The 18,705-nt window shown below is 54.9% G+C and overlaps 7 protein-coding genes and 1 non-coding gene across 8 annotated transcripts; 4 read left to right on the top strand and 4 right to left on the bottom strand.

Annotated features, from left to right (window-relative positions):
- Positions 1-405: 405 nt before the first annotated feature.
- J3D65DRAFT_654996 (dihydroxy-acid/6-phosphogluconate dehydratase) lies at positions 406-2,829 on the bottom strand. Its single transcript, XM_066802486.1, has 2 exons — positions 2,274-2,829; positions 406-2,214 (listed from the first exon to the last, which is right to left on the bottom strand). Exons 1-2 carry the CDS (start codon positions 2,348-2,350, stop codon positions 459-461), a joined length of 1,833 nt encoding a protein of 610 aa, XP_066660000.1. The 5' UTR covers positions 2,351-2,829; the 3' UTR covers positions 406-458.
- A 1,649-nt stretch (positions 2,830-4,478) lies between these two features.
- Positions 4,479-4,576, top strand: J3D65DRAFT_t12. Its single transcript has one exon. It is a non-coding gene; the product is annotated as a tRNA-Val (tRNA).
- Positions 4,577-6,318: 1,742 nt separating this feature from the next.
- J3D65DRAFT_35482 (P-loop containing nucleoside triphosphate hydrolase protein) lies at positions 6,319-9,985 on the bottom strand. The gene is made up of 4 exons (XM_066795583.1): positions 9,774-9,985; positions 8,572-9,715; positions 6,713-8,460; positions 6,319-6,665 (listed from the first exon to the last, which is right to left on the bottom strand). Exons 1-4 carry the CDS (start codon positions 9,792-9,794, stop codon positions 6,612-6,614), a joined length of 2,967 nt encoding a protein of 988 aa, XP_066659999.1. The 5' UTR covers positions 9,795-9,985; the 3' UTR covers positions 6,319-6,611.
- A 285-nt stretch (positions 9,986-10,270) lies between these two features.
- On the top strand, positions 10,271-11,395 carry J3D65DRAFT_545380 (uncharacterized protein; the record flags this gene model as incomplete). The annotated part of the gene is made up of 3 exons (XM_066796762.1): positions 10,271-10,301; positions 10,353-10,590; positions 10,642-11,395. 3 exons carry the CDS (start codon positions 10,271-10,273, stop codon positions 11,393-11,395), a joined length of 1,023 nt encoding a protein of 340 aa, XP_066659998.1.
- A 155-nt stretch (positions 11,396-11,550) lies between these two features.
- Positions 11,551-13,007, bottom strand: J3D65DRAFT_654993 (uncharacterized protein). The gene has a single exon (XM_066802485.1). The coding sequence runs from the start codon at positions 12,924-12,926 to the stop codon at positions 11,760-11,762; it is 1,167 nt and encodes a 388-aa protein (XP_066659997.1). The 5' UTR covers positions 12,927-13,007; the 3' UTR covers positions 11,551-11,759.
- Positions 13,008-13,735: 728 nt separating this feature from the next.
- J3D65DRAFT_35280 (uncharacterized protein) lies at positions 13,736-15,449 on the bottom strand. Its single transcript, XM_066795557.1, has 2 exons — positions 15,416-15,449; positions 13,736-15,153 (listed from the first exon to the last, which is right to left on the bottom strand). Exon 2 carries the CDS (start codon positions 14,975-14,977, stop codon positions 14,213-14,215), a length of 765 nt encoding a protein of 254 aa, XP_066659996.1. The 5' UTR covers positions 14,978-15,153; positions 15,416-15,449; the 3' UTR covers positions 13,736-14,212.
- Positions 15,450-15,523: 74 nt separating this feature from the next.
- J3D65DRAFT_35193 (uncharacterized protein) lies at positions 15,524-16,937 on the top strand. The gene is made up of 2 exons (XM_066795549.1): positions 15,524-16,258; positions 16,468-16,937. Exons 1-2 carry the CDS (start codon positions 15,660-15,662, stop codon positions 16,745-16,747), a joined length of 879 nt encoding a protein of 292 aa, XP_066659995.1. The 5' UTR covers positions 15,524-15,659; the 3' UTR covers positions 16,748-16,937.
- Positions 16,938-18,283, top strand: J3D65DRAFT_35194 (uncharacterized protein). Its single transcript, XM_066795552.1, has 3 exons — positions 16,938-17,498; positions 17,561-17,598; positions 17,909-18,283. Exons 1-3 carry the CDS (start codon positions 17,127-17,129, stop codon positions 18,159-18,161), a joined length of 663 nt encoding a protein of 220 aa, XP_066659994.1. The 5' UTR covers positions 16,938-17,126; the 3' UTR covers positions 18,162-18,283.
- The last annotated feature ends 422 nt before the right edge of the window (positions 18,284-18,705 follow it).

The raw sequence follows: 18,705 nt of genomic DNA, 5'->3' as shown, positions 1-18,705 counted from the left end.
GTTGGTACTCAATCATGCGTCTCCATGCTGGCGGCTCGAATCGAATCGAACGAATCAACCCTGGACTCTTGGTCGAATAGCGTGCCGCTGCGGGCCGTCGGTCGCGTCGCGATGGCCAAGCCAGGGCGCCATCAACTCCAAGCCGGGCGGCTACAGGGCCTCGACGCCCAATGACACTGCTGCACGCACCGACCCCGTCTGCTTTCGGCCGCCCGCCCGGCCCTGCTCCCTCCTGACCCTCAACCACCGGTACGAGGTACGTAACCTGCGCTCCAGACCCCAAGCTCCAGATAAGCTTGCAAATTGCCTTTCGGCTGCTGCCACCGCCAAGAGATTTGGATCAACACCACACCGGTGATTGCTCTGATGAATTATAATAGAAACATTTCCCATCCTGCCCCCCCGCCCGCCCATGAACGCCTCAATCGTACAGCTCAACCGACAGTAAACAAGATTCCTCATCCCTCCACCTTGGCCGGCTCGTCGGGCGCGTCCGTTATGCACCCCGAGCTGGCATCCTTGACCAGCTTCGAGTACTTGAACAGCACGCCCTTGTTGTACTTGAGCGCCGGCGCAACCCACGTCTTCCGCCTCGTCTCCATCTCCGCCTCGCTGATGTCGAGGTCCAACACCCTCGTCTCGGCATCAATGGTGATCTGATCGCCGTCCTTGACGAGCCCGATCGGCCCGCCAACCTGCGCCTCTGGCACAATGTGGCCGATCAGGAACCCGTGAGAACCTCCGCTGAAACGTCCGTCCGTGATGAGCGCAACGTCGTGGCCCAGTCCAGCGCCCATGATGGCCGAGCTGGGCTTCAACATCTCCGGCATGCCCGGTCCGCCCTTGGGGCCCTCGTACCGGATCACAACCACCGTCTTCTCGCCCTTTTTGAACTCGTTCCTCTCCAGCGCCTTGATGAAGTCGTCCTCGGCGTCGAAAACACGCGCCTTGCCGACGAACCGCAGGCCCTCCTTGCCCGTAATCTTGCCGACGCAACCTCCTGGCGCCAGGCTGCCGCGCAGAATCTGGAGGTGACCAGTCTTCTTGATGGGGTTGGAAAGAGGCTTGAAGATTTGCTGGTCCTTGGGGAAAGACGGCGCCTTCTCAACGTTTTGCTTGAGCGTCCTGCCCGTGACCGTCATTTGGTTGCCATCAAGGACGCCCTCGGCGAGGAGGAACTTGATGAGCGATGGGGTACCACCAATGTCGTAGACGTCGGCAAACACGTACTTGCCAGACGGCTTCAGGTCGGCAATGAAGGGCGTGGAATCGCTGACGGCTTGGAAGTCTTCAATCGTGAGGTCGATGCCGACCGAGTCGGCAATGGCGATCAAGTGCAGGACGGCGTTGGTCGAGCCGCCGGTGATGGTGACGAGCTTCATGGCGTTCTCGAATGCTTCCCTGGTAAGAATGTCGCGGGGGCGAATGTCCTCCTTGAGGAGGTTCTTGATGGCGTTGCCGACAGCCATGCACTCGAGCTGCTTGGCCTTGGACACGGCAGGGTTGGTCGACGAGCCCGGCAGAGTCATACCCATGACTTCGATGGCGCTGGCCATGGTGTTGGCCGTGTACATGCCACCGCAAGCACCACCGCCGGGGCAGGCGTGTCTGATGATGTCGAAGCGCTCCTCCTCGTTGATTTCACCAGTGATGAATTGACCGTACGCTTGGAAAGCAGAGACAATGTCGAGTTTGGGGTTTCTGGGCATGCGGCCGCAGCCGGGCTCAATGGTGCCGCCGTAGACCATCATCGAGGGCCGGTTGACGCGACCCATGGCCATGAGGACACCGGGCATGTTCTTGTCACATCCGGGGATCGAAATGTTTGCATCGTACCACTGGCCGTTCATGACCGTCTCAATCGAGTCGGCAATCAAGTCTCTTGACTGCAGCGAGTACCTCATGCCTTTTGTGCCCATGGAAATGCCGTCACTGACACCAATTGTGTTGAATTGCATGCCCACCAGGCCAGCCTCGACGACGCTCTTGTTGATTGCGTTGTTGAGCTGCAGCAGGTGCATGTTGCAAGGGTTTCCCGAGTACCAGACGGACGATATGCCAACCTGCGCCTTGTTCATGTCCTCCTCAGTCATCCCGGTGGCATACAACATGGCCTGCGACGCGCCCTGCGACTTTGGCTGCGTAATGTTGCGGCTGACTTTGTTGAGGGCGGTGTCCTTTTCATATCGGCGGGCGGTCGAGGAGAGGGAGCGGCTGCGAGGCGTGAGTCAATTGGACATGAGAGAGAGTTGTGCTGGAGGTGGAATACTGACATGTTCCGCCATTGCGAGCTGCCAGCCCGCGTCAACCGCGCCGGCGCCGCGGCAGCAGCAAGCTTTGGGAGCAGCATCTCAATTGTGTCTTACAACAACAGCAGCTCCCTCGGCGAATTTGTATGCACAATGGTAGGTATGAGTCGACTGACGTCCTCAGAAATTTCGCAGCAGCAGTTTGGGTTGCGGCAAGCAGCTCAGCGAATGGCTGTCGAGATAATTATTTTGGCCGCCCTGTGTGGACTAGTGCAGGAGCTTGTCTAGCTGCGTCCCCGGTATCGGAACCTCGACATTCCCCAACGCCGAACAGTCAACACCACCTGGCCCCTCGCTCCACTTGCTGTCTGCTTTTTTTCTCAGTCATCTGGTGCAGGATTTGCTGAAGATGCGCTTGCTTTTGCTGTGTTGGCGATTTGCAAAAACAAATTCAACCCTGTCCAGACGTCTGCGAAGAGCTGTGGATCCGTCTCATGCAGGGCGTATATGCAGCTTCATATTGGTCAATGGATGAGTCGAAGCTTGCTCCACTTGAGGACGGAACAATCGGAATCGGTACATTGTTTTCACCCTTGAACCTCTTGTCGGTGAGCGGCCCTGTACCGGTGACTCTGCTCTTTGCTCCTTGCCGGCCGCCATGTTTGTTTACCGAGCCGCTGCTTTGCAGCATATCCGCTGGCTTGGTACACTTTATTGAATCCTCCAGAGCCACGGAGCCAATTGATGCAATCTTCCGAGGCTGCTCTTCATCCGGCTCATCTCCCATTGGAGCCCGCAGTCTTGTACGAGCTCATTGGTGCTTGGGCGACAAACTTGCTCGCAGGAAATGACCAATCTCATCAGTCACGACGGGACACGTCGTAGAGTCATTTTACCTCTGGCTGGTTGAAAGAGTTGCAATATGGTTTGCGCTTGGAGAAGACCAATCGTAATCCGGGAATTGCTTGCCGCTGGTCTGCTCAATGAGCATGGATTCCGGGAGAATCATGTCGGTCGGGGAGTATAGTAGACTGGCGATGGCCTATGACGCGACTGGTGTTGCATGATCTAGAAATTTTATACTGGTACTAGAATGTGGAAACATTTAGTTGACCAGTCGACCTATTGAAAAGGTAAGTAAGGAATATCCTGAGTGAAAATCAGAAATGTTTTGGTCAAACCCTCGGAGAACCTCAAGGTGGATAGATCATGCAGGTCAAATGGAGAAGCTGCAGTCAGACCTAACAGCTACCTCAAACTCATTGAACGCTAACATGAGCTGCCCTCGTCCAAAACGAATTCACAGTGCGATTGGAATTGCGTGAAGGTCGTCCTCGCGGGTTAGTGCCTGAGTTTCCTCATTTGGCTAGCGCGGTAAATGGTCGACTACCTGTACCGATTGTCTCGCAGCGCTAGCTCGCTCGCACGTATTTCAGCAGTCTGGATCACGATGGTTTAGCTCAAGCTCTGTGACTTTCACTGTGCGGTAATTCTACAGGCTATAAGTTTTTGACCTCTCGATCAAAGTTCCACTCGAAAACACCGTCGGAGGGTGAGAAAAAAAGTGAATGACACATTGCCACTAAAGGCCGAGGGTATACAAGAAATAAGAATGATCAAGTTGTATCACTTGGATCAAATCTCGAGTCTGTAGCAACTCGGGGTCGGTTTGCCATCGTCAAATTGGCTGGAACCACTGAATTTGGCTTAAGGGAATCTTCGTTATAGTAAAGATGTGGGAGAGCGGCCAAAGAACTTTCGTCGGTCTTTTCTGGGATCGGCATTGTACACTTCGAACAGACAAGAGATTATAGGGCCGAAGTAGCAGTGTTGAGCTGCGGCGAAGTGTGGCGGCCCCTTTCAACCCCCTGATCCCCGGGAGACCCAATGGGCTGTCTCCGATATTTTCGGATGTATGGCCTTCTTGATGGACTCTCAGATGGGCTTGATAGCAGACGTGGTTTTGCATCGGCCCACACGCGTTTCGTAGCGTCACATTTGCACTCTAGTAGAAAAAAATTCCAAAAACCCCTTGGTGCCCACCAAACCCATACTTTTCAAAATAAGACTTGTTACCTTCTCTTACACAGTCCCTGCACACACTTTTGATGCCTCCTGAGTTCTTTGTAACCCTAGGAAGGCCGGGAAAGCTTCCCATGGGTCCCCAAGCTCTCAACTTTTGAAGTTAGCACACTTCATATTAGGTTTAGTTTGCTTCTTTCTTCAACAAGTCCTATGGTCTAGTGGTATGACGTTCGCTTCACAACCGGGTTTCTGATAGCCTAGTGGAGCGCGAAAGGTCCCGAGTTCGATCCTCGGTGGGACTAGGAAGCTGATCTAGCAAGATCGATTATTTCTTTTGAGTTTCATTTGTTTTGGTTTCCACTTATTTTTGCGGGGTACGATACCTCTCCCAGCATTTCAGACATCGTCAAGAACCTTGGGGCAAGAGGAAAAGCTTGCAGGATCAAGGGGTGGCGCATAATCCGCAAGTCAGGTCCCCTTGACCCCTTTTTGTCCACCTACCCGCAGAACTTTGTGGACCATGTGTTCCGGCTGCGGAAGCACGCGTGACGGATGCTGAGAAGGCCAGGTTTCTTTGAAAGGCTTATCTCACGGCGTATGTACATGGGTTATCGATTCGAAAGGAGGTGCGCAAGATGGATGACCCCCTGAGTTGGCTTTCCACAATTTACAATGTTCTCGGGGCATATCACTGTTCCCTGCTCACTCAATCGAGCCGTAGCTCCCTTCGCTGCATAGGAACGGGTACAGTCCATGTATTCGAAAGGTGGAATATCCTGTAGTTGAACATCACTTCTCCACGCCACCTCCCGTTGCTCACAAACAACGGCACACATGCTTTGCCACCTGTAACCTGGCTTGAAGATGGCGTTGCGACCGACCTCGCGCATCAGAGCAAACTCCAGACTCGCTTGTCTTGTTCGCGTACTCGCGTATCTCTAGCCTCGCTTGCCGACCCGTCCCACCGAGCGTTTCCCCAACAACGATTTCAGCCCCTGTGTTCTCTAAGCGACCGCATCAATCTTCTAGCACTCGGCCGACGAAGCTCGGAAAAAGCTGCATTTGACGATGGCAATCAGTCGCAGCACGACGAGACGCGTTGCGGAGAGAAATCATGTAGATGAGACCGTCGTCAACGCTAGCCTGATTAGGCAGGTCTGTCAATCCTAGGCCGACCCACAAACATCGCGCGGGATGGATCGTTGAGTGATCTCTTTAACTTTTAATCTACCATTCAGATATCATTGGGAGTTTCTGATTCACAAGTGCTCCAAGAAACGGGAATGCTTTGGCGGCAAGGAAGCTGAAGAGCTCGTTACAACTCAAGAAGTCAAATGGAGCCGCAGAAGAGGTTGACTTGTGCGAACATTTCCCAAATGCAAAATCAGTATGCTGCAGAAGGATACTCGAGTCTGATTCCAATCGAAGCAGATGAATCCGGAACCAAGGGGAGGACGTCCTTTACTTTCCAGATGCCAAGCTTCATATTTCAGTCAGACGCACTCCATACATCCAAAACGGTACATCCTTCATCCAGAGAATACGATTCCCCTAACGTGCTTCCAAGCCTATGAATTCGACGAAGTTGGACAGTAATTTGCCCTTCTATATTGCTCTCTCTAATCGATTCGCATTGCAACATGTTTTTCAATTTGCCTTCGACCAAATCTTACCCCGGTTCTCGACACCACCCATTGGTCAATAGGTACAACAAGATCAAACAATTCAATTCAATCGCAGCGTTACCCTAGATCCCGATTCCATCCGCGCCCTTTCCAGCCCCAGGCCCTTCCCATCATCGCCTTACTCCTCCAAACCCAGTACACTCCAATCCAAATAATCCGACCAAGAAAACCGCCCACTCAACAACCCGTCCGACTGCTCCAAGGCATGACGGAAGAAAGGGTTGGAATCGTATACTGCATCGTCGCGATACCCGAGCCTATGAGCTTGGTCTGGATTTCCAAGTGCAGACAGCCAGGGTGACGAACATGCGCCACGACTGGATAGACAAGGCGCGGCGTCTAAGAGGCGCCAAGCCCGAAGAGTTAAAAGAGAATAGAAAAGCAAAGTAAGAAGAAATCAACGCCAAAACACCTCAGACACCGGTCATAAGTAACGTCCGTTGCAAGGCCGGCCAGCCGAGCTGGGGCCGAGCTGGGAATAGGAAAGGTGTCGTCTCGCTATGGAAGGAAAAGAGACAAGAAAGCAAGACTCTTCACCTTTGTGCCGGAAGTCCTGGTCCTCTTTTGGGAGCGGATTCTGTACAGTATGTCTCGCGCAGATAATCGAGGCGCGACGGGTCTCGTCTGAGTGGGTACAAGTTTAAGCAGAGGTTCACTCCTTGACCTTGGCCTGCCTCTTTGCCGTGCCAATGTGCGTGTTGTGCACCTAGACATGTCAGCTACGAAAACCAGCATTTGCGCAGTGAGCCTTACCTTGGTAGCAAACTTCAGACTGGTCAAAGTCTCGTGCAAGTGCGCCTGCAGAGGACTGATCATGACAAACATGAGGGTCTTGCTGTTGCCGCCGAGGGAATATTGCAGCAAATATGTGAGTTTGCTGTTGCGGTACGGGATGTGCGTGCCGTCCTTGCCCGAGCCCAGCGCAGCGATGACATCGCCAAGGCAGCTCAGACTGCGGTTGATGTTTTGCGTTTCCTTGAGACGGTCGCCGGTAGCTCCCGAGTGGCTTAGACGCTCAGAACCTGCCAGATCGACGAGGTTCAAGGTGCCTTCGCTGCGCTCGCCAGTAATCGAGTTCTCGCCCTTGAGTTTAAGAATAAAGACGGAGTGGGAGCGCGAAGAGCGGCTGTTTGCCATGGTCGCAGCGACGCTACGGTTACGCGAGGCGTTCGAGAGCATCGACTGCACCTTGTCAGGACTGTCCAGAGGCACTGATGTGACGCCAGTGATTTCGGTGCTCTTCTTTTGCGGGTCATGCCGAATCTCGTGCTTCTTCTTGTCAAACTCCTCCGCGCTGCCGAGCAAGTCGTTCAAAACCTCATTGTACACTTCGACAAATTGGCCCTCCATCTTGTAGCGCCAGCCTTTTTCTTCGAGCTCCTGCGCGGTGTTGTAAATTTGCTGGACCGCGAGGGGAATCATGCCGTCTGGTGAACTCATAGTGTACGTTTTTCCGGAGCCAGTCTGGCCATAGCAGAAGATGCAGACGTTGTATCCATCGAGCGCGGACTGGACAAGCTGGGAAATCTCTTCAAATACTTCTCCATTCTGCGACTTTGGACCAAAGACCCTGTCGAAAGAAAAGGGATTCGTGGAGCGAGTCACATTGCCCATGGCGCTTCTCTGCTCAGGACCCTGAAGGACAACTTCCTTGCTGTCCTTTCCAGCGTCAGGATAAGCAATCTCAGCAGCCTCTGCAGCCTCGATTTCCGCCGGTGGACGAACACGGCAAAAGACGCGAATGTTGCCCTTGAGCTCTTGAACTTGGTTGTGCAGCTTACGTCGAAGGGTCTCCTCTTCACGAAGTTTGGCCTTTGTCTCTTCAGCTGCATCAACGGCTTCTTGCATGCGCTTGTGGAGCTCCGCAAAAGCCGTAGATTGTGCCTGGCTGTCAGACTCGAGAAAGTTAATCTTGGCCCTCATGGCGCTATTTGCCGATTCGAGCGTCATGTTGTTTGCTGTCGACTCTGAAAGCTTGTCCCGCAAATTCTTCTCCAGGGTAGTCTTGCGCTCGATGTCGGCCTTGAGCTGCTCGGTTTCGCGGCGGAGGTCGAGGAGCTCCCTGTCTTTCTTTTCCATATCTACGCCAGCATTCTGAGCGTGGAGTTCCGCCTGTGTTTGCAACTCCGACACCTCCTTGACGCGTCGTTGCCGCTCTTGATCCAGCTGGGCCTCCATATCCCTCTTTAGACTTGCAAATCTTTCCTCATATTCGTTCTTGACGTCCTTGGTCTGATGGTTAAGACTCCGCTGCAGCTCCTCCGCCTTTCTGTCCGATTCGAGGCGCAATTTTGTGACCTCACGCTCGTGCGCAAATTGCATGTCTTTGACATCGTGTTCGTGCTGCCTTCTCAAGTCTTTGAGCTCAAAACTGTGAGAATTCTTGAGGCTCTCGAGAGCAACCTCTGTTTGCGAGAGTTTCAGCCTTGTCGACTCTAATTCGCTGCGGATCGTGTCGTTCTTGGACGAGAGTTGGGATCGGATAGCCTCAAGTTCGTTGACTGCAATCAAAAAATCCAGGGTTAACTTCAATCCTTTTCTGGTCGTCATGTATCGCGTGGAAACAAGCTCAAAAACTGCACATCGAATGTCCATGATTGAAAGAGACATACTCTTGGCCTTGTGATTTTCGATTTTTTCTTCGATGTTTTCGCGCTCGTTCGCCGTGGATGTCATCTGTTGCCGAAGCTCGCCGTAAAGGGCCTCCATCTCGTCGAGGCGGGATTTGGTATCCCAAGCTGGAAGTGGAGCACGCAAGTTAGAGTCTTTGTTCAGAAATGGAGTCGTAACATCTTTGCAAGGAGACGTCTTGGGGGTCTTCGAAGGAGAAGTTGAACGAAAATGAAGGGCCTGGCTTTGCTCAAGAGAAAACGCTGATGATTGAGAATCAAAGGGACCAGAATGCTGAACGGGTTGAACTTGGAGACGCGGAATATGAGAAGGGGTCGCAGGAGGCTCAGGATCTTCCGGGATTGTATCAAATGATCCAGGAGCCTGCGCAAAGCGAAAAGGTTCCATGGAGCCCATCGAACCATCCCAAGAAGCCTTTTTAACAAGTCGACCAGAATGGGGTTGCTGAAAAGAATGCGCTGAAACTGATCTGTCATATGTGTGGAATGATTGGCCCATGCCGCTATCCTGACTGCGTGCTCTGCGAAGACTGTGCTTGGAAGTCGAAGGATTGGAACTCGAAGCAGTATACGTTGAAAGAGAAGGCGGTACTGTACCCTGCGGACGCTTTCCTCCAGAAGAGGAGTTGTTGTTATCCATAGATGTCGCCGGTCGGTTGGCAGGAGTCTGAGAACGGTGCCTAGACATGGAAGTGTGCGGTCGACTGTCTTTGGTAGATCTGGCCCCATGGGAGTAGCTGCTGGCGAAGGAGGGGGTCGAGTTTTGGCGAGAGCGAGTCGATGGAGCAGAAACCGATGATGATTTGGACGAACGGACGCCCGTTGCGGTGGTAGCCTTGACTGTGCTATTGACTGGCCTTGGAGGCGCAATGTTGGACTTGATCTCTCCGGATGCCTGTCGTTTCGTGGCCGGCTCCGGTACTGTAGTCGGCATGAGCTGCTGAATATCCTGTTGCTGGACTGGCATATACGTACGGCCGGAGGCCTTGTTCTTGGAGGGCACGAGGCTTGAGGGGTTTGGAAATGCGCGCATGTTGTTATCGGACGCGGATATTTCCTGGAGGGTTCGAGGGAGACCTCCCGCCGGCGCAGGAAGCTTGCTTGGTGGGCGAATGCCGGATGGCTTCTATTGCAACACTTCTTAGCATGGCCTCAAATTGGAGAGCGAGTGGGCAGAGGCGCACCGAGCTGTCTTGGGAATCCATGGCTAAGGAAGCAATGCGACGGAGGGAGTAGACGACAAGGACGCGGGAATACAAAACGAGCTATGCCCTTCTCATCGCAAGGGTTCGATAGGAATTCGCAGGGCGCGGCGGTGATGGTGGGCGCAACGAGCAGCAAGACGATTGACGTGAAGGGCAGGATCACTGGTTGGCGCAATGGCTGGTTGCTATCCCAGAGTTGGCGGAGCGTAAACAGGACGCCAGGGCGGGCCAAAACATTCGGAGCGGAAAAACCTGAGCGGATGCGGAGGCGGCGAAGGAACCCCGGCCGGCAGAACCGACGCTTTCACATGCGTCACCATCCTGGCCACTTGAACGCCTCTGTGCCCTCGCCCTCCAGGAACCAGCCGCGCGCTCGCCTCGACGCCAGCCTGTCCCAGAGGAGCGTGTTGCGCTCTGTCTAGTCTCATCGAAGAGCGCCCGCCACGCCACGACTTCGACATCTGCCACTATCCACCATGGAGAAATACTCCCAGTATCGCGATCGAGGTGCGTCTTTCAGCTGCGCACGCGACGACAGCTCACTTACTGATAGCACAGGCTCTGGCATCGCGCCCTTCTTCCCCGTTCGCCCTGACCCGTCCGGAATCGCGCTTCCCTTGCACGTTTTCCTGTTCGCGTGCCGACTACCTCTACTGCTGGGAGCTTCCGCTATATATTTTCTCTTGCTAAGCTGGCTGTCTGTGGGCCTGCTGGTAAGAAAGGCTGCGCTATGGTTGATACTGGGGATCCCTGGTGTTTGGTGGATTGACCTTCAAATTGACGGCGTGAGACGGGGGTATGACATCTTCTTTCATGCGCCTTGTCACTCCAACTGACGTGATGGCAGTTCGCTGGCAAAACACCACAAGAACCGACTTCCTTCCTCTGGAACCGTCATCGCGTCCTCCTTTACCTCGCCTCTCGATGCCCTGTACCTGGCGGCCATCTTTGACCCGGTATTCACAATCTCGTATCCCAACACCCGCCTGGTCGAGCGCGTCAACCTCTTTCGCGCCTTTCTTCACGCACTCGCGCCGCCAACTACCCAGCCGCCTCCAAATGCCAAGCTCACTACCTTGGCAGCCTTGATCGCGCAAAACCCCGACACGAGCATCGTGGTCTGGCCAGAGTGCACTACGACCAATGGACGTGGAATCTTGCCCTTCAGCCCCAGTCTGCTCACGGTACCGGCAAGGACAAAGATATTTCCTTTGTCGTTGCGATACTCTCCCGGGGATGTCACGACACCCATTCCCCAAACGTACTTTGACTTTTTGTGGAACCTCTGCTCCAAGCCAACCCACTGTATCCGCGTCCGCATTGCAGAGGCCGTGTTCAACACCAGCGCTTCCTCCAAGCAATCGGCAACTGCTAGTGGCCGGGACCTCAGCCCTCGCTCAGGAGACTATACCGAAACCAATGGGCTCGATGGCTCACTGCTAGGAAACGGAGATGCTGACGGAGAACTATCGGCCGAAGAACAGAAGGTGCTGGACCGCGTCGGCGAGGACTTGGCGCGCTTGGGAAGAGTGAAGAGGGTGGGGCTTGGAGTCAAAGAAAAGGCGGACTTCATCAAGACGTGGACGAAGAAAAGAAGATGAAACAACCTAGCCTGCTCTACTTTCTCTGATATCCTACACACGACGGCGTTTGCAGCACTTTAGCGACGGTGTGAGCATTCTTGAGCAATCTTTCGTTTTCATCTTCGAGGAGGAGCACGTGGTATGAATGATGGTCTGTATGATAAATCCTACACCCTGGCTCTCGCCAGAAGAAAGAAATGGACTACCCAGAAGCAGTGAGTAGAGACCTCGAAAGCCCAATGAGCAAACTCCATTTGACGCGACAGGATACCCTCCTGTCGTGTCACTGTCTCCATCCGCCACTCGCCATGCTTGACCGGCCCTTTGCCATGAAAAGACAACCGCCTTTGAAGAAAAGAAATCGCCACTTCCCCTTAGCGCCTCACCAATCCAAAACCAACCGCACAACTCCCAAGCCAAAGAACATTCCCACACCCACCACAAACGCCACATTTCCGTATGCAACCGGCGGTGCTTGGAATCCCCTGACCGCTGCACTGGCCTGCTCTGCCGCCGTCGTTGTCGTAGCCGCAGCCGTACTCGCGGCTGCCGTGCTGTCAGCGGTAGAGCGAGAGGATGAAGAGGCAGCTCCGCTCGGCATATGCTCAGCTGTGGATCCGCCCGCGGGCGAGGATGAGGGCGCAGGCATCACAATGAGCAGCGTCGTCAGCCCGTCAGCCCAGTAGACGCTCGTCACAGCGCTGGCGGCCGGGGCATCCGTGTGCGTCCCACCCTCCTCTGTCGTCGTCGTCCTCGTCGTCGATGACGACCAAGTCAGCGTCTGCTGGGCAGCAGTGACGCCGCCTGTTGTCGTTGCCGTCATACTCAACACGCCCGTCACGCCGCCGCTCAAGACACGTCTTCCACTCCCATCGCCGCCTATTGCACACGGCGCGAGCTCTCTAATCCACAGCTCGAACCCGCGCAGCCAGCCCACCGCGTCCGGGACGCCAGGCGCGCGGCAGAAGCGCTGCAGCGCGCGCGTCTGCGCGACGAGGCTGGCCTGCGACGCGTGAAGGTCGTTGTGCAGACAGGACTGGCAGTGGCTCCAGGCTGCGTTTTTGTCCGCGGCCGAGGACGGAGACGAGGAGGGAGAGCAGATGCAGGAGCGCAACCGCGCCGCTTGCGCCGGGTTGGTGGGCGAGATGGTGAGGCTTTTGCCCGGGTCGTCCGCTCTGCCGCTGTCGGCGGTGGGAGGAAAGAGCTCGTCGTGGCAAGTTTGGACTAGAGAGAAGATGGCGCCGCAGGCGGTGGCGTTGAAGAGGCATTGGGGAATTGCTGATGGGGCGCTGGGTTGAGAGGTGGGCGCTGTTATGGTTGTTGGCCCTGGATGTGTACTGCAATTGCTCTCGACGCTGGAGGGGCTGTCGGATAGATTTGGAGAGTCGTTCCAGCTGTTGCTCATGTTGTGATCATCTCGAGGTGAGAGACTTGAGGGTATCGTGTTGTTGAAGGGGAGCAGGTAGAGCGAGACGGCCAGAGCGGCGAAAAGAGGGAGCAGGAGGAGGGACAGCAGGATATGCCAAAGCCGTAGCGTCCTGAATCTCATCTTTGATATCAAGAGTGTAGAAAGTGATTTCAGGAACAACAGGTTGAGGGATTTGTGTAAAGAGATTTGGCAGAAACTTGGTGGTGGACCGCAGTGTCTGGGTTGCTTGCCGTCAATGTGGGAGATAAGAGGTAGCAGGGCCTCGCCGATCAAGGCCAGCTTTCTTTCTGAACGGGCTAACAGTCATGAGGACAGTGAACTGATAATGCTGCCCTGTGAGAGAGACAATTGGATGACGTGTGCTGCTAGACTTGCTACAAATGGAAGTCATCCGTTGGCCAAAGTCATGGACTGCAGTGCAGGTGAGAGTGACCATGCACCAGGTACAACACTGGGCGTGACAAAATATACGCCTACATGGTAGCAGGAGCGGAATGGCATCGATTTCAAGAGTACTAACAGTGGATGGACACAAGAAGGGTTCAAGCTCAGACTGCACTGCGAAATCAAGTGACCAATTTATTGCCTATATAAACCCAAAAAGCGAATTCAATCCCAAGGCACCGGTACGACGAGTAAGAGCTTGCGGATGTTATCCTAGCCTGGGAAACGCAAACCTGAACACTGCTCATGGGTACTCGGCAACTTCGGTTGTCTAATAATGAGTACTTGGCTGGGGGACGGTAGCGAAGGTTCAGAGTTCAACTCTGGCCTTCGCTAACGTTCTGCCATTTTGCTTTTTGCTTTGTGTTGTTGTTCTCTTTTTGTTAGGCGAAGCGGAAGGAGGGTGTAGTTTAGGACTTGATGCCTTAGTCAAAATTAGAAGCGGTCAAAGAAAACCAGTAGACTCCGAATTGTCAGGCCAATGAGACTTCATGAAGCGAGCTATCTTTGTAGATTTGAATGGACTAGATGATGAAGTAGATTGATATGAGGGTAGAAATAGACCACAGCAGGTGTTGAGAGAATATGTCGGCTCCCTGAGCTCATCTTCCCGGTGTTGAATCACAGTCCCGCTGGCGTATGAATAGTTGTGGGCGACGGATTCCACATTCAGTCATAGTAGAGGACAACAGCTCCCGAAGTCTAGACGTAGTGTCGAGCAGTTGCCCTTTCGAAAACCACTTTGAAAAAAGATGACAGAGTTAATTTCTTTTCATCTTGACCGTGAGTCCCTAGTAGTTCGCAATTCCAGCAGAACAGGCCACTGGTAATTTGGAAGCAAAAGCAGTAACATCCAAAGACACCTTGTTTTCCAAGCAGAGCGCAGATAACGCCAAACTAGAGACCCCCACGGCAAGCTAGAACGCTACGACGAGAAAGAATGCCAAGGACAACACGACTCCTCAGAATATCTCAAGCCCCTCAAACTCCACCACCAAGTTGCGTTGCGTCACTCTTGGACCGCCATGTTGACGCTCGTACAGCGACGCGGCTAGGTTTGCCGGCCGAGAGGCGTATACGCCAACTCGGACCGCCTTGCTCTCGACGCCCCAGAAGAACCACGTCACCTCGCGCAGCTTCTTCCAGCCACCGTGGTCGTCTTCGTACCACAGCCACAGGGCGTAGCCGATGCGCTCCATCTTGACGCGCAGGTCGGCGCGGCGCGTGCGACTGGGCGGCAGCGCCGTCATGGCCCAATCTGCCCCATCAGACGTAGCACAGACTGACGTAGCGTGGCACTCATTGTTCCTGAACTCGAGGCCGAGCTTGACCCATTTGGGAGCGGGCTCAGCAGACGTGTAGGCGGGTGGAGGGGCGTTTTGCTGTGGCGGTCGAGGTTGAGGTTGCGGTTGCGGGGATTGTTGCTGATCGTTTGAAAGAGGCGACGGACTGGAGCTGTCGATTCGGCCTGGAGGTGATCCTGCAAATATAACGAGGCCGGCCTGATCCCATTCGAGCTGCCAGTCCGCCGATACCGTCACCTCAGCGGCTATGAAAGGGTTGCGCAGGGCGGTGTATAGAATGGGGGCCGTAGACGTGTCATTGCGCGGCGGTTTGCGCCAGAGGTCGGTATTAGGCTGCGCGGACAAGGTGAAATAGCCCATCCATTCTGGTACGGCGGACCCAGCTATGTTGAGGGCCGTAAACGACGAGCTATCGGGATGCATGGATGCTCCAGAGTTGAGAGCGCGGGCTTCGCGGTTCTATCCTCTTGTACACCGGTGATTGCCTCCAGTTTATGGCCCTTTGACCCCGCTCTCGTCTTGCCGTTGCGATGCTTGATTTATGGGTCTTGGTGGTACGCCAGATGAGCCCTTATTCGCGCGGCATGGGCGAAGAGGACCTGGAGGGGGCATAAGCTGACGGCTCAAACGGGCAGTGGCTGTCGCAGAGTGTAATGACTTTTGAGGAGAGCAATTGGACGCGAGGCCGGACGATTGGAGGATTGCGGGGGAGTATATGGGTCTTGCGGGTCTGGCAGTGCTCGCGCGCAACGGATGGGCCGTCAGGAATCGCTGCAAAGGGAGTCAATGCACGCACGCATCCCTTAGCGCTGATGACCGTGGGCGTCTCCTGATGTTCTGGGAAAGAATGTATAAGCTTACCGAACCAGATTCTGCACAAGTGTAACGTACAGTTGCTCGTTCCGGAGGGCACATGGGGCGGACTAAGACAGGAGGAGCAAAAGCGCCATCCGGCGGACCCAGGCGAGTAGATATAAGGTTATGAATCTATGACTGTGCATAGCCTCGAAAGGCGTGCCGTGCGGAAATCAGACGCTACCTTCCCGCCGGCCCGCGCCTCGAGACGCCAGTGCCGTTCTGCCGAGGGCCGCCATTGATTTTGGTGATGGATATAAACGTCTGGAGAGCCACACAGGCGCAGGCTCAACTTGGTGCTGTGGAGCGGTCCTCGGAAACGCCGGTCACTTCGCGTCTGTCGATGGAGTCGCAGCGGGACAGCAGCGCCTGCAGGGACGGGGCGGCCGTGGTCTGGTCAAGCTCTGTGGGTGATTGTTGTGACGCTGCGACCTTGGACTGCGGCGTATGTTGTGCTGGTTGTTGCACAGACAGGGATGCGCGGTTCCCACCTCAGGTCGAGTGCAAGGGGTTTCGTCTGCCCTGTGACGAGGGGTGTGAACTTAAACCTCCCATGGCCAGCCTCTCCAAGCGAAAGCTCAATTCGACGACTCGGGCAATGATGGTCCAGAAACCCGCACAGCCTCTGCGCTTCACTCGCTTGACAGCTTTCTCGAATCCGCCATGGGCATCTTGGCTTCTTCCCCGGACCGCATGGCGACAATGGCAACAACGGCCGTTCGAAAAGGCCAGATCCGGACTCAAGCAGCAACCTCGGGACTGGTCGCATGTGGCATCTCTGCACGAGGAGCTTCCAGTAACACGACAGGACCAGCAACGTCTCCCAGGCCGCTACTCACCCTGGCAAAGGTAATAAAGAGCTGCAGCGAGCCTCAGGCCATCAGCTCGAGTCGGCACAAATCTTCTCAAGCGTCGAGCTGCATGAACAAATCTCCCGATATTTGTATTTTCGTCCTGGTCTGAGCCGACGAGAAGCGGAGCATGGTCGAGCGTCCTCACAGAGACAGGTTCTGATGTCGCCGGGCTGGCCTCGTTTCTCAAAGGCTGACAAGGCGCAGTGATCCTGGAAGTCAGCAGCACCGCGACACGCAATTTCTGAGGCTCAGAAGCACACCCACTGATGGACGGCCAAGGCAACGACTTTTGATCAGGCACCTCAGGTCGACACCATGTCTCTCTCTCGACCAAGTTGTCGTCGGCCCGGGGAAGGCGGGCCAAATCATCGCCTCCACCAGCGGCCCACCAAGCCCAGCCTTTTTTCTCGGTATCCAACGTCATTTGCAGACCACGGTCGCTCGTGACCAAAGACGAGGACCACGGGTGACGATGGGCGACTGAAAATCGTCCGGACAGCGCACCGCCACTCACCGCCACACCCGCGTCAAAAATAGACGGCACCACAGGCCGCGTACCCACCTCGCCACTTTTCCTCGACCTAACCACCAACTTTCTTCTGGCCAAAAGCCAACGACGTCACTTGAAGAGACGCTTGCCATGTCTGTCGCGAGGCAGCCGCACAGCCCGGACGCCGAAGAGCCTCACAGCGCCGCTGATTGGCCATGGTTCAACTGTGCTGTCGTGGACAGTTGCCTTCTCCACTACTTTCTCCGTAGACATGCTGACCAGGGCACTGCCTTTCATGTATTCGCCGCGCCAGGTCGAAACCAGGCCAGAGGTGAGCAGCTGAGGAAATACCGGGGCCATCTTCACTCTCCTCATGTGGATTGGCCATAACCCCAGCGCGGCCGTGTCTTCGGCCGATGACAGCGATTTTCAAGGCCGTCCGTCTAGTGGCACCAGGTCTAAACTGGGGAACAGAACCAAGACATGTATGACCGTAGGTGTATATAGGATGTCAGAGTACACATCAGATTCCAACTATCATTCAATCACTCATCTACTACAACCACCAACGTCCTTCGTTCCACACTCCAAGTCCAACCAACACTCATATCTCAAAACTCAATCATCATGCAATTCTTCACCGTCCTCTCCCTCCTCGCCGCCACGGCCGTCGCTGGCCCTCTCCACAAGGTCCGCCAGGCCGGAAACAGCTCTGGCACCTGCGGCGGCGTCCCCTACGCGAGCGGCACCTGGACCTGTTTTGAGGACAAGGTGCTCTGCCCCATCCAAAACGGCAGACAGTTCCAGCACTGCAACGCCCAGTGCTACGACCCTAGCATCTGGATGTACGTCCAAAGAAGCTTTCTCTTTCTCAAACACGCACGAGCCGGGGGAGCAGTGATTTGAGTTGAGGGCCGTGCCGGCCGCCGAACCTTTTGGCCGACATGGTCTGGCCCAGTCCATTTCTCAGGCCACTGCCCTCACTCTGCTTGCGACATGACGGCCCCCTGGCCCACCCCACACCCCCTACCAATCCCCCAATCCATACCCCAAACAACAGATGCCCCACCCAAGGGCCAGAACACCTTCCCTTCACATCGATCCTTTTCTCTCCGAATTTTGATCCATGAAAACACTGCTAACGCTCCCACGCAGCTGCAACAACGGTCAGCTCGCCGCCGGCGCCACTGGAACGCCCATCGGCACTCCTCTCGCGACGCCCGGCACGCCTCTCGCTACCCCCTACGCCACCCCTTACCCCACGCCTGCGCTGAACTTTGGCACGGCTCCCATCGGCACTCCCGTCGGCACGCCCCCGGTTGGCACGCCCCCTGCTGGCACCCCGCCGTTCGGCACCCCCGGCGCGTTCCCGACGCCGACGCCCGGCGCTGGCTTTGGCGGCTACTAAGTCGCGCTGAACTCGCTGAGGAGAGGGGTTGAGTGGAGTTGAATATGTCATGGGTCCCTACGAGACAGACAAACGGGAAGGAGAAGGGAAGTGAAGGAGAACGAAAGAATGAAAGAAACGAATCATTATATGAGGGTGATGGAGGACTGCACCCCATAAATCATTTCCCTTTGTTTCTTTTGCATTTAACACCTTCACACATCTGTACTATACCGACTAGATTGGGCCGAGCCACCTGCATAGCATGCGTGGATTTAGCGTTGGGATAGAATGCTGCATGCATGAGCAAAGAATGAATAAAAAGATGAAAGTACCAAAGAAGACATGGCGAATGTTATTTTCACGGCTGCTGGTCAATCTCAAATCCAGTGGTGGAATGCGTTTTCGTGTGTTGAAGGCTCAGACATGGTTGGTCTCTGGACTACGCGACGACGGAAAGGTTGACAAGACGTGTTGCTGTTGCTCTATTCATAACTCGCCACCATGTATTTCACGGCCCACCTCACGACTTCCATCTGTACTTCTCGACAATCCTCCGTCCAAT

This window comes from Phyllosticta citribraziliensis, assembly GCF_038025025.1.
Source record: "Phyllosticta citribraziliensis strain CPC 17464 chromosome Unknown J3D65scaffold_1, whole genome shotgun sequence".
In the NCBI taxonomy this organism is placed as follows: domain Eukaryota; kingdom Fungi; phylum Ascomycota; class Dothideomycetes; order Botryosphaeriales; family Phyllostictaceae; genus Phyllosticta; species Phyllosticta citribraziliensis.
Note: the sequence above shows the minus strand (reverse complement) of the source record. Positions and strands in the feature narration are given on the sequence as shown.

Coding starts and splice junctions, on each gene's coding strand:
- J3D65DRAFT_35482 (XM_066795583.1), bottom strand. CDS start 9,794: ATGGATTCCCAAGACAGCTCG. Junction 9,716..9,773: donor TGGATTCCCAAGACAGCTCG/GTGCGCCTCTGC, acceptor GTGTTGCAATAG/AAGCCATCCGGCATTCGCCC. Junction 8,461..8,571: donor CGAAAATCACAAGGCCAAGA/GTATGTCTCTTT, acceptor TTTTGATTGCAG/TCAACGAACTTGAGGCTATC.
- J3D65DRAFT_35280 (XM_066795557.1), bottom strand. CDS start 14,977: ATGCATCCCGATAGCTCGTCGTTTACGGCCCTCAACATAGCTGGGTCC.
- J3D65DRAFT_654993 (XM_066802485.1), bottom strand. CDS start 12,926: ATGAGATTCAGGACGCTACGGCTTTGGCATATCCTGCTGTCCCTCCTC.
- J3D65DRAFT_654996 (XM_066802486.1), bottom strand. CDS start 2,350: ATGCTGCTCCCAAAGCTTGCTGCTGCCGCGGCGCCGGCGCGGTTGACG. Junction 2,215..2,273: donor AGCTCGCAATGGCGGAACAT/GTCAGTATTCCA, acceptor CACGCCTCGCAG/CCGCTCCCTCTCCTCGACCG.
- J3D65DRAFT_35194 (XM_066795552.1), top strand. CDS start 17,127: ATGTGGATTGGCCATAACCCCAGCGCGGCCGTGTCTTCGGCCGATGAC. Junction 17,499..17,560: donor CGGCGTCCCCTACGCGAGCG/GCACCTGGACCT, acceptor AGACAGTTCCAG/CACTGCAACGCCCAGTGCTA. Junction 17,599..17,908: donor TACGACCCTAGCATCTGGAT/GTACGTCCAAAG, acceptor GCTCCCACGCAG/CTGCAACAACGGTCAGCTCG.
- J3D65DRAFT_35193 (XM_066795549.1), top strand. CDS start 15,660: ATGGATATAAACGTCTGGAGAGCCACACAGGCGCAGGCTCAACTTGGT. Junction 16,259..16,467: donor CGCTACTCACCCTGGCAAAG/GTAATAAAGAGC, acceptor GACAAGGCGCAG/TGATCCTGGAAGTCAGCAGC.